At 39.0% G+C, this 13,636-nt stretch overlaps 1 protein-coding gene across 3 annotated transcripts in view; it reads right to left on the reverse strand.

Annotated features, from left to right (window-relative positions):
• ATOSA (atos homolog A) overlaps positions 1–13,636 on the reverse strand; it is a 46,265-nt gene that overhangs the window by 24,811 nt on the left and 7,818 nt on the right. For 2 of the 3 annotated variants that reach the window (XR_009959447.1, XM_062583811.1), the window contains exon 1: positions 10,085–10,145. The exons of the other annotated variant lie outside the window; for it this stretch is intronic. Coding sequence is in view for 1 of the 2 variants with exons in the window: in XM_062583811.1 (XP_062439795.1) it covers positions 10,085–10,121 (37 nt within the window). In the remaining variant the exon portion in view is untranslated. Of the gene's footprint in view, positions 1–10,084; positions 10,146–13,636 lie in introns of those variants that run through there. 3 annotated transcript variants of the gene reach the window in all.

Here is a 13,636-nt window from a genome sequence, read left to right on the forward strand (position 1 = left end):
ATTTTCTCATCACCTTAAACATTTACTGGGCTTAGAAATTTTGACAGCATACTTGCATGCTCTTGTGCTTACTTTACTGTGAATGTGAATACTGATTAAACAGCATTAAAGTAGCTCTCAACTCTCTACATGATCGAGTGAATGGTTCAGAAGGTCATTAAGGGCTGAACTGTAATGGAAGCATGTGAAATTCCTGACGGAGAATGCCATCCAAGCTACGGGTGAGCATAGGTTTCATTTTTTCTTCAGGTGTTTTTCTTTCCTATGATCATTGCAATAAAAAGAGCAGCTACATCACATGACATCTGTTTCAGACCATAGACTTCTTGAAAATAAACCAGAATGAATGTGACAAATGCATCATGAAAGTAAGACATCTAAACTAAAGACATCACTTTTGAGTGCAATTAACAGGGTTGCCGTAACTGTTAAGAGCTGCGGATAAACATATCTGAAAAAAAAAATTTTTTGAATTAGGGGCTCAAACTCTGGCAAACGTTAATTAAACACTCGGCCTTCAGAACAATACAGGTGAAGTTTGCAAGCACTACAGCACTTGGCCTTCAAAACAGCTGTCACGGCCTACAAAACTTTCAACAGTCAAACGCTCTAATCTTCGCTTTAAATCTATACAAACTATGAAATGCCAAAAAAAATGAGACTTTTGATAATCTTCTTTGGACTTTGAAGTTGGGAACAAATAAGCTACTTTGAACTTCAACAGGAAATGCAGTGTGCAAATTAGACATCACTAGTTTGTCCTTCCTAATTTTTCTCTTGAAAAATGTCTCTTTTCAATGTAGATAAAGATATTGGAAGACAGCTTCCAAAAAACTACTGAGAAACCTCTAAAGCATGTTGAGAATCCCCTCAAAATTAGCATTTTAAAAATAGATATTGTAATTTCTCAATTTTTAAAACAAAATAACTCTGGTAAGCCAGGAAGGGAAGGTATGTATGTGAGGGTGCATCTACATGTTTGGGAAAGAATAAGAAACATTGATGATCTACCCAAGTTTTGAAGGAAGTAGTCGACTCTTAAGTCACTTTTTCAATAACCTTTAAAAGCTAATGAGGCTGAGGCCTCCTCTGCGCAAGACTAATTATGCAATTTTTTTTCAGTGGCAGGAATTTTCCTCACCCTCTAGCTGTTTCACATCTCAAACTTCTGGTATTACTACTAGCATTATAATTTTGCTAAAAGTGCAAAAGAGGGACTATCAGCAATATACCAGCACAATGTTACACTCTGAGGTCAGAAAGTAGTATCTTTTGTTATGGGCACACAGCAGTGCTGTCTTAAAGGAACCTTTAAAAATTATTGTTTAAATACAATATGAATGACAAAAAGTGTTCAAGGATGGTAGCACTTGGTATCCAGTTCAGCTCACATCCCTGGCTCAGTTAACCTGATATCTAGATTAGCTGAAAATGAATTTATTTTTAAATTCCAGAAGAAATGATAGCCTATACAGTCTTCCACTTAAAAGATCCCACCTGCCAGGAATTTAAAAACTACAACTGAGAAGTAAGGCATTTTTAATTGAATCCAAACCATCAGAACAATTATTTCAAGTATCTAGCCTCATTTCACCTGTGCCAAGTACTGAATAGTTTGACAGTTGCAGGTTTTGTTCCTCTCTGCGTTCATCCAGTCTGAAGAATCACCGGAAATCTAGTTCTGCGATACTTATCTTATAGTTCAGATTTATTTTAAGATGGGGGGGGGGAGGAAAACCATAGTCTGGAGTATTCAGGCCTTCTTAGGGTCTTCTTAGGTTCCCCCTCACTCCATCTTGAAAAGTATCTTTTAAAAAGCAAGGTCCACTTGAACACTGACATACTTGTTTACTTGCAAAACTTAAGTGTTTCCTTTCCCTCTCCTCTTCACTCAATCATCTCAATATTGTTATATTGCAATTTTGAAGATTGTAGCCACTAAATCCCCTATTGGAACCAATGACAATATTAAAAATAATACATTATTTGAAAGTGCTAAAATTAACACTATTAGAGCAAGAGTAATTGTGATGTATTCATAACATATCTGTTCAAAACAATTCTCCCTCCTCAAGGGAAATACTGAGTTCACGGATGACTGCACAGTTATTGGCACTGTATAAAAACAGGCACAGCAAAGGCCAGTGTGCAGAAGTATCCCTGCACAGCTCTGACCTTGAATCACCCATCATCCCTGGCCTCCACTCAAAGTTTATTGGTTGCACGTGTGTTTTGTAACACCCTGTACTGCATATTCTTAGAACATACTTTCCAGAGAATCCAAGGAACAGGATTCACCCTTCCTCTACCATTTTCAAACCAAACTTATTAGCAAGCAGTATCATCCTGCTGCTTAAGATAAATTAGCAGTCTATATAATAATTAAGGATTCAAGCTCTACATTTACATGCCTTTAAGATCAGGTGATCTGTGTATTAATATACTGAGCAATAAACTATTAGGAAGAAAAAAAACACAGTACACTGCAATAATGATGTGAAAACAAGCACCACATGAAAGAATAGAAGTTTTTATCTAGTCAAAGCTCAAGGTTCACCATAGCCTTTTTTGTATTTTGTACAAAAACAACTGACACAAGCAGATAGGTAAACAAAAACTGAGTCTTCATTTCCTCCTTTATAATTTGTCAGTAAATATGTATTTATCAAAACAAAATTTTAATCAAAAGTATGCATCAGTAAAAAAAAAAAAAAAAAAAAAAAGTCAGGGAACAGCAGAAAGCGTATTAACTCATAAAGCAAATATTCCAGGCAACTTAAATCAGAAGATGCCAAAATGACTTTCTTTTAGGGGAAACTGCCCAAGATGTCCTCAGCTTAGAAATGTCAAAAAAACTTAGTACCTGCAACACATCAGCTGCTAGCACAGTTTAGCCAATACTAAGGCTTCATCCAGTTGCCAGGTTTAACAGATATAAATTATTGTGAACGCTCAAGCCAAGCATAAAATAACCCCTCTGCCACAAATATTAAATAAAAAAGTGCCTGACAGCAACATTTGTTTTGTTGCTCCTTTGTTAACAAAGAAACTTATAGAGGTTTTCTAAACAACAAAAAAAAAAGTGAAGGAAGACTTCACTGTTATCAAGTGAAAGCCATGCATAATTTTGTTTCAGGGAAAGGATCTCTTTTTTAAAGAAAAAAAACAAAAAAATTTAAGAGTAGAAGGCTACAGTCAAAAACATTTTAAGTCTACATTTAGGAATAAATGACTCATTGAATTACTGTAAACAACTATTGTTTACAATTGGTTATCTTCAAGTACTAATAAAAAATATTTGAGAGATTTTAAGTATGGAACTTTCCATATCATGTAAATTAGTGTCTGATCTTGAAAGAACCAGAATCTGACATAGGAATCAAGTAAAATAACATGCCCTCTTTATCCACAGGAAAATATGTAGACTGTGTTCAGTACACCCTTCCTGTTGGGTTCACTGTCCTGTAAGTGATCCCTAGGAAACAGCACTTAGGGAATAAATAAAGCACAGGACCATGCCAGGTATGTGCTTTCATATCCTTTGGACAGTGTCTGCCCTTCTGAATATGCTTCTGGAAGGCCCGTGATGACATGGCTCAGGTCACTGCCACCAAGTGGGGAAAACTGTCCCCCACCTTGCAGAGAGAATTCCCACAGCATCTGTCAGTCACCCTGCAGCCCCACAGCAGTGGCATGGGGCAGAGGAACCACCAAGCATTACTTGCACACACAGGTCACCATGAACCACGAATCAGACACGGACACTTTCCACAGAAGAATTTACAATTCTATGTATTATCATTACACATTTTACATTCAGATCTGCAAATCCTATGTTTACATTCTTGAGAGCAATGAAGTTCACTTACTTTCTGCCCAGTGAGGCCCACACCACAACAGCTGGTTTTCAGCTGGCTTTCAGTACCTGGAGCTGCAGGGCTTTAGGAGATGACTGCTTCTGTCTCCAGGTCTATACAACCACTCTGGCTAGTCTTCTCCCTCCTAATGCTCCATTTGGCATGCCAGAGTCCATTGGCTACTACACACAAAGGTAACATGGACTTCAAATACAACTCCCCTTTTCCACAGCACTGTACGACTAATATTCAGATGCCATCTATCCTAATGCAAATTTGATACCAGCGTGCGAATACAGCTGTAAATAGCAAAAATCTACTGTCAGACCATATCCTTGCAGCAGAATAATCTTTTTTTTTTTTTTTTCCTCCTGACCAACTGCAGAAGAAAAATGCGTGAAACTTAGATTTCCACATAGATAAATTCTTCACAATCCACATTATGATTAAGGTGAAAAAAATCCCTGCCAGTTCTAATCTCTGGGTCTAGGTAGAGCCCATGTGAACATCACTGACCTGTTAGCTGGCAGATAGCAGTACCTCATTTGCCTGCTCTGGGAAATAGCAGTGATACCTTTAAAATTTCTCATTGAATTAATCACTGAAAAATGTGAAAAAGATTTAAATAAATGCCTTGCCAACATTCAACCTTACAAGTGAAGTATATATGATCGGTGTCTAACAGGGTATCACATTTTCCTGTATATTTTCCTGTTGTCTTTTTTGATTGTCATTCGTCTTTTCGCATTTTTCTGCTGACATCTTCTTTCCTAACAAGCAAACTATTTTTCTCCACTTTCAAGATCTTCCATGGCTTACCGTCATTCCTGTTGTCTTCCATTTGCTATCACAGTGAACTTTTTCTTAAATTAGCCCTTTGACACTAACTTCTCCTACAGACATGCTAGATTTTCAAGACCATTATCCTTCCTATGTTGTTGTGCATACTTGGGAGGAATACACAACAGACAAAGGGCAAAATGACTCACCCTTCAAGCTTTTGTTACTGTGATAAAGTTTGTTAAACTGAGATCTCAACATAGGGTTTATCTGTCTGATCAGTACTATTCCTTTGCTTTCTCACAAAACTCTGTTGGAATTCACTCATTTCTTGTTTGATAATTAAAGTTCAAGATGAGGATGGTCTTTTTGTTCCATATTTGTTTAATTACGTGACAAAACGTGGCCCAGGTACCCGAGTGTGACTCTGTATCACTGACCAAAATTAATCATCATGTAGGAATTCCAGGAATTTCCTTTCCTTCCCTCAAAAGGTAGCATTATGGCTGAGTTACATCCTTGGAGGCTAAAGAATTCCTAAAGCAAGAATTCCTTCCTTTAGATGATCAAAACAGCAATACGATCAAAATCTGCAAATACACTTTGAAAAGACATTGGCTTAGTCCACTTCTATACCAAGGACTCTCAATTTCTATAAAGAAACCACTTTCTTCCAGCATACTCTCTCAGCTTCCAGTAATTTGCAGCAGATTCAAAAATCCCCTTTGTTTCACACCAAAGATGCAGACAATTCCTACAGTGCTCCACGACCAGCATGGCCTTCAAAGCCCTCTGTAGCCCACCCACTACAGGCGCTCATTCTCCTGCAGTGACATTCCCCTCCTCCCACCAAAGACAACGGAGGTCTGGCTGCCAACTGTAAGTTTGAAGGCCATGACCATCCCATGAGCTACAGGTTCCACCTTGCTTCTTTATACCATTTCCAGGTCAAATAACTCCTTCTCCCTTTCCTTCCCCCTGCAATCCTATTCTACTTATAGTAATCTAATATTCATGTTAGGTTTAATGGAAAGGACTCACTTTTGTATTTAAATTGTCAGGAATTTTAAGTATACAGAGTACTTGACATCATCTTTCAGAAAGATCTTACGAGAACTAAAATAGGCAAGGCTTCTAGGAATTCATATCCAAGTCCTCTTAGTTTATGTTTTCTCTTCCAGCTGGTACGCTTTGCCTTTTAAAGTTTATTTTATAGCTGTAAAACCAAGTCATCTTCAGTTCCATAAACTTTACTACAACCAGAAAAATGTGTAGCTTGCTGTGGTAACAGTGAGGAGTTGCTGGGTCAGGATGCAGAAAACTTGTTCTGGTTGATCATTTGCATCAGGAGTTCAGCCACCTGTTATTAACTATCAACAGTCTTGCTTGTTATCACTGGTGCTTGCTATTTAAGCTTGCAGAATGAGTCTCCACGCCTTGACTCCTTTATAAAAGTCCTAAGAAATGAAGAGTCATCTGAAAGCTTAATTATCTTTCAAGCAGTACTACAACTATGTCTTAGCTTGTTGGTTGATATTCTCCCTTCTTACCAAGAAAAAGGCATAAACTTAGGCAGATAGCATCCTCTGGAAGTAGGAGCTTTATTCTCAGCGAGATTATTCTGAACAGAACTGCAGTAAATGATGTGGTTGAACTTCAAAAGAAACTACATCCCTTCCATTTAAGCATATCCAACTATATATTACATTTCCTAATTCCATATCATCCCTTGGTCTTCTATATCTGATCTTCTCAATATTGAAGAACAAATTAGTTTCACAATTTTACTTCAGAATATGAATAGCATAAACTCAACTATGTGTTATTAGCACAGAAATAACACCTTCTATCCTCTAAGAGAATCTGAAATATATTCATCTACTAGCTGTACACATTTTTAAGAAAGCAAAAATCTTAGTTCTCATATTTCCAAACTCAATTTTTGATTTGAAAATTTTTAGTACATCTTGACTTCCTTAACTTCATTCAAAAGTATATAATCCAAAGCAAAATACTAACTCTGTCCTAGAACAGTAGGTCAGACTTGCTGCTCTTCACTCAAGCTCTCAGAAATATACATTGACAAAAAGAGAATAATATAGGACCATTTTTCTTTTAGTGTTCCTAAAGCTATTTCACAAAAGAGCAAGTAGGCCTTTGGCAAACAGTACTTCTTTTTGTCATTTAATGAGGAAATAGCTGTATCTTCTATGCTAAAAGCATTGTGCTCACAGGCTCGGCCAGTGAACAAGTCTCATATCCCTCAAATTTATGAAATGAATGAAAAAAACTAAGAAATATTTATCTGCAAATATGGAAAGGGATTTGTAGAGCATCAGAAGACTAATCCATGCATCCAAACAACAACATGGTATTCTCCAGGCCAGTCTTTCACTCAGATGACAAGCACACCAAAAATCTGTTACATGCACTAGCACTCTCACTGTGGAAAGAACCAGTGCAAAGACAGAAGTAGCTACGATGCCTTCTCAGATTATCCTAAAATGAGAGATTTGGTAGAACAAGTAGACACGCACAGAACTGATGTGCCGCAATGGTTCAGAGATCCAAGTAACACTCTATCAAAACAAGAGTCTAGACAGTTTCACTACTTCTAGTTCAAATGAGGACGCAACTTAACAGCCTGGAAGCATCTGAAAAGGTTTTTCTTTCAGCATATTCAGGAAAAGCCTCCATCACAGAAATTCAACTTCACACGCAAAGGCTTAGTGAATTAAATCCAGGGCAGCCTTCTGACTACCAGCCCAAGTCAACTCCAGGGATTTGATTAAGCCCCCAAAAGCTATCTAAGCTTTGATGGCACATTGAAGACCAACATAATCATACTGGGGAAGAGCACTTAAGCACATTTTCTGCCTACATGTGAGGCACTTACTAATGCTGCTGGACTGCTTTTTTTTTCCCCCCACAGAATACCTGAAAAACAAGAAAGGGTGAGAAACAAAACAGTCCAAATGCACTGTTAACAATAAAACTTTTAAATAATATTCATACAGAGAAGAGATAGAAACACTTAAGAATTCAGTAATTTTATTTAAAAACAGACAACACATTAAACACCAGTTATATAGTATGCAGGTTAAGTAGGAGTTGGTATATTCTTAGAACTTTATTACAGCCATCATGTCAGTTAAAAAACACACCTACAGCTGGAAATGTATGCACTACTGTTGTAAAAAGAGAACTAGCTATCAGGCTACTTAAAAAAAAAAAAGAAAAAAAAGAAAGTACACAATAAGAAGAAACACAAAACTCATTAAGAAACATCCTCAGGTAAGGAAGGTAGATTTCATCTGGAGAAAAAAAAAAAAAAAAAAAAAAAAAAGGCTATTTAATGGCATAAAATCTGACCTCTTCTACCACAGTTCTTCTGTTGCATTCATCTTCTCTTTATGCTTTCTTCATCCCTCAAAACTTTTTGATGTTAAAACCTGTCCATTGTCATCTAAGTGGTGGGTAATTTATCTTGTGAAACCTTGTCAGAACATGTTTGACCACCCAAAATTCTCTTAGCTAGCAAGGCTACTACCTTCAGCTTCAACAGGTTTACTTCAGTATTTGCAGTCCAGATTATTTAGAAGGTGGGGTAGTGGGAAAGGAATAAGGCTAGAAGACCAAAAAAAAATAACGGTAGTTCTTCATCAGAAATGCAAGAACTTAGAAAGAACAAGGATGAAATTGATGATGGCAGAGTACTATGAAGCTCCTCAGGTAATTTTTCCAATTTTATTAGTCTCCACCTACCAGGTCTACATTTAAGTGGTTAAATAGTTACCTGCAAAAGCAAAGAAGTTACAGAAGAGACAATATATACTTCTCATTTTAAATCCTTCTTGGAGAATGGCCAGGCCCATAACATTGTTTTTAAACTTTAGTTAGGAGAATAAGTGAGGATAGCATTACAACTCTCAAGCTGTGCAGAAAAAGTTCATTTAAAATGGACCCCCAAACTTGCTACAGAATTATAAACAGAACAAAAGAAAGTTTTTGATAGTTTTAGACTAGCATTGTATCACACACAGTAAAGCTCTATTGTTTACAGATTTCCTCAATGTAGTTCATTTTAGAAAGCTTTAATAGTCTTCTGGTATTCAAAAGAATGTTACACAGAGTCAAAACGTAATAGAATAGGGGGCCGGGGCCAAGAACCTAGTTTGCCTCCTCCACCCCTAATACACAACAATCTGCTACACAGATTCAATACAGCAGGCATTAGATTAAATGCATTTAAAATTAATAGTGCAATAATTATAAAATTTAATTTTGTTTTCTCTTAAACAATTCCTTCCTGCCTTTTAAAGCAAGGCTTCAGTGATCTACAAAAGATATTCCCATAAAAGCCACACAAGTGCAATAGTGGGATCATTCCTTCTCCTCTATCATAAGATGGAAATCTAAAGTCACAAAGGTCATTTAAGCTAGAGCTCTGGTACCCTTCAGACAAATACAAACAAGTTCTATATCCAGAAAGAGGATATATGTAATTACTTAGTCTGAACAACATTTGCATTTTCAGAGAACTTCTCTGTATAGAGTTACTAAAATAACATACTGAACTCAAATGCTGAATTGAAGATTATCCATTCCTTTTTATACATACAGTTGTGCAGCCAATAATAAACTAATTAAAAGTATCTCTCTGTTCCTGGTTACCAAAAAAAGCTGATGTGTTTTCATCAACTTCATTTGCCTCAAGACAAATAAATAGTGGGAAAGGACTGGTAATGCCTTTATGTGTTTTTTTTTTCTAGCAGGAATCAAAATACTGTAATAGTTTCCACCAGCCAGAGGGAAGAGGAGGGGAGAAAAAAAAAAGAGAGAGAGAGAGAGAAAGAGAACTTGACCTACATAACAAGACATATAAGAAACTCAGTTAAACTAAAGGGATTTGGGTGGGGGGGGGTTACAATGAGAAGTCATAAAGTTACATATGGCTACATTAACTGCAACCCTTAGTAGAGCTGACCTTTAACAAATGTCTCACTTTTAATGCTTAAATATATCCCCCCCTCACGTCCTGGGCTATTTAACACTTCTGCTATTACATAACACAATGGATGTTACCAAGAGCTTTAATTTTTAGGCTGTCCGTTACTTGTTCCTTTAAATTGAAGGGAAATTAAAAAAGTCAGTAAAAATTTAACCTCAGGAGACACAATGGGCATATGCTTCGGTCTGGGGTTTTCTTAAGGAACTGCAGATGAAGTACAGCATAATTCCTGAGCTCAGCTGAGGAGACAAGCATTAGTACGGAGCAGTTTTTAATCACCCGGCCCGACAGCACCACGGGCCATGGCCGCCCGGCCCCGTCCCGGCCCGCGGAGGGGCTGCCACCGGCGGCCCGCACGGGCCTCCCGCCCGGCCCGGCCCGGCCCGCCGCTCGCCCCCGCAACCGGGCGCCGCGAGCGCCTCCTCCGCTCACGCACCTTCTCCGCGCAGCCCCGGCCGTCCTCTGTAGCCCATACCGGGATCCCGCGCCGCGGCCTCCTAGCCGCGCGCGGCCCGCGCCCGCCGCCGCCGGGCGCCCGCCGCCCTCAGGGCCGCCCGCCCGGCCGCGGCCCCGCTCCCGGCCCCGGCCGCCGCCGCCGCCGCCCGCCCGGCCGCCGCGCCAGACATTTTCCACAAAGAGGCAGAGTAGGGGCGCGCATAGCAACAGCGCTCGGCGCCCATTGGCCGGCCCCGCCGCGGCCCCGCCCCCGCGCTCCCGCCTGCACCAACAACGCGAGGCCGGGGCGGCTTCCGCCGGGCGGCTGGGAGCCGCGGCGCGGCGGGCACGGGGGGCGGCCCAGGCCGGGCGCCTCCTCCTGCACCTACCGCAGCCCTCCCGCTGCCGGAGGCGCGCTCCCCCCGCCCCGGGTCCTCCCCAGCCGTCCACAGGGATTTGGGGCCGTAATTTGTCAAGACGCTTCAAGGCAGTACTCTCGCACCTGCATGTATTATTTTAGGTGCAGGCTAAACAACATGTTGCCTACATTAAAACAATTTCATCCAGTCACAAGAACTAAAGTTGGATGACAGATATCGACCATGACATAACATAATCAGTATACATAAAACAAAAATCTTACCATCGCCCCGTCACGAGAATACTACCCAACCGTGAGATGCCTTGAGCCTCTCAGCAGAGTCCCAATTAAACTAGTCTCTCCAACAACATTCAAAATCCAGCAATAACCATTAATACATCCAAGATTGTGGAAAACACGCTACTTATTTCACAGTACGACAATTTTTTTTCAACTCATGCTTTACAGAGTAGTATCATTTAGCTGTGCTTGCCAGAAAACAGCCAAGATTTTGAAGTAGACATTTTATCCAAAGAAGCCTGGATGCCTTTTACTAGGTCGTCTATTTAAAGATTTTACGTACAGAAAATGTCTTGCAGAAAAAAATTTGTGTAAAACATACAATTTAACTAGTCATTGCCATTCAAACAAAGTTTATTCTCCAAGCATCTTTCTTTCATGAAACACCTCTCCTGCAAAAATACATTATCTTACATAGTTGTCTAAAAAAGCCATTTCAAGTTATTAATCATGCAACCATCTCTCCTTTCCAGAAAAAAAAAATACTCAGGTGATTTTCTATTAATTATTCAGTAGGGGTAGGAGGAGGCACTAACAGTATTTAGCACACGGGTAAACGATGTATGTTTTAAAGCTTTGCTAATAAGGGGCAGGAGCAACAACCCAGAGTCATTTCTCAGGTGGGACAAGCAGAGATGGTCCTCGGGAGTCACCAACTGCTTCTACAGGCCAACCGACCATGTTTCACTGATGAGCTGTTGCCTGGAGACGACACTCACTCAGTAAGACCAATAACCCTCATACTCACTGTTAATGTCCCTGAACAGTCTGCCCACACGGACAGCTAGAATGCAGCCACAAACATCTTTACACCTGATATTCTTCCGATAAAATAGAAGTAGGGCAGCATGCTGATACTGCAGCTGTTAAGCTGTCTTACTGTCCTAAGCCAGCTGTAGATAGATGGGCAGAACTAAGCTCTGCTGATATTTGTGGAAGAACATACCCCAGAAATTAATGTACCTGGCCTACTAAAATACTAAATTTAGAAATGAAAATACTTAAGCAATCCACAAAATTTGCAATCTACCTGATTGACCCACAAATTCTAGTAGATATAGAAGATGCATACAAAGTTGTATGATAACAGACTATCAATATTCTGACTAAGTATAAGAGAATATATTAGCATGTAGAGATATACACAGGGTTTTATCCTGAGCTATGTATTCCACTATCATAAAGTGATTGCACTTAAAATAAAGTCTGAGTAAATATCTTTGTAATTTTAATACTGTATTTTAACCCACCTTCTGCCACAAACAGGATAATGCTTACTAAATAAAAAAGATGGGGACTTGAATGGAATGAATTGTCTCCCAATACAATCTTTCAATAGAAGTCCGGTACATTTCACAAAGCAGGAAATTTGAATCAAGTATGATCTATTCCAGCATCAAGTCAGCAACATACCTATTAAGCGCCATTTGCACGGCCATAATTGGCACTATTCCTACATTACAAAAATACCAAATTTCAACCTTTGGAGGGCAGTGCCAAAGTGCAGCATGTCTATTAAAAAGGCAGTTCAGAAAAACATTATAGTTAGGATTGTAGCCCTGCCTTACTCAAAAAAAAAAAAAAAAAAAAAAAAAAAAAAAAAAAGTACATAGAGATTAACTGTAAGAATCTAAATGTAAGCAACTTCACAGCAACTTTCTATGTCTACATAGAAAAAAAAAAAGGAATACAAAAAGGAATACACTTCAACCAACATGTCCCTTGCTTTAATAACCTAAGCCAAAATGATTCTTTAATCAGCAGGATACAAAAATCTTTTAAATTGAGAGCTTGCAGACAGTCCATAAAAGTTGATGCCCCTGGGATTCTTTTTGCAACACATAAAGCACAGTGGTTCTAGCTCTCCTGGTCACTGGACCTTCTGCCTCCGATCCTCTCCAACCCCCCCTCATCCTCTAGCTTCTTTCATCTGACCCACAGGTCCTCTTTTTGAGAACAATGAAATGCATAGGCATAAAGTTACTTTTGGGCGTGCAATGCTAAGTACTCCTTTGCAGCCAGCCCCATTTCATCTTTTCTCTCCAATGCATCCAAAATATTTTCCTCACAGCACGTCTTGTTCAATCAGTGAGACTGATTTAACCAAAGGCAGTACAATAATAGCCAGTTACACCAATTTTAGTGAACTGAATCGCTAAGATGAAGCAGATGTTTATTCCAACAGTTTTTAAATGAATGCATTCAACCTTCTCACTTTGACTTTCTTCAGCCTTTCAGCCATTCTCGTATAAGCTGACCTACCTTTCCCATTCTCTATTAAACCCTCCTAATCTTCACTTTCAAATTTTTCTGGCATTAACTGCCTCCCTGCTGTTTCACCTTTATAAACCAGCTGTTAGACAATGAAAGAGTAAAATGAAATAGCATGTATATTTCTAAATTTAATCTCATAGTGTACATCTCAATTTGTACAGAATTATAATATAGCATCAGTTTTCAGAACAGATTGCTTTAAGTAAGTACCGTTAAGGAATTCTCCTTTAAGGAGATTAGCCCTCTTTTAAAAGAGAAGTCTTCCACACCTTGCTTGCATTTCTGTGGTATAAGCAGTTATGCTGTCTGAATATCCTAAGTAATAAATGAGTAGAGCTACTGGTATAGTTACGGCAACAATCATTGTCCAGCCCTCTTTTCTTCCTAGTTCTCCAGATACTTTTGCTTAGGAATTAAGTCTTCCACATCTGGCCTCTCCACTGTAAACAAAATTTCTTCAACCATTTGAATAGCATGTGCTACAAAAGGAAGCTGTATTCCCCCTCAAAACAAAACAAAGCCATACTTTCCATTAAGAGACATCTAACATGGGAAACCTTGCATAGGAAACACTTAAAGATTCATGTTTAAAGAATTATACAGAAAGGAAAAAAGATT

Source organism: Rhea pennata, chromosome 10 (assembly GCF_028389875.1).
Source record: "Rhea pennata isolate bPtePen1 chromosome 10, bPtePen1.pri, whole genome shotgun sequence".
Classification (NCBI taxonomy): Eukaryota; Metazoa; Chordata; class Aves; order Rheiformes; family Rheidae; genus Rhea; species Rhea pennata.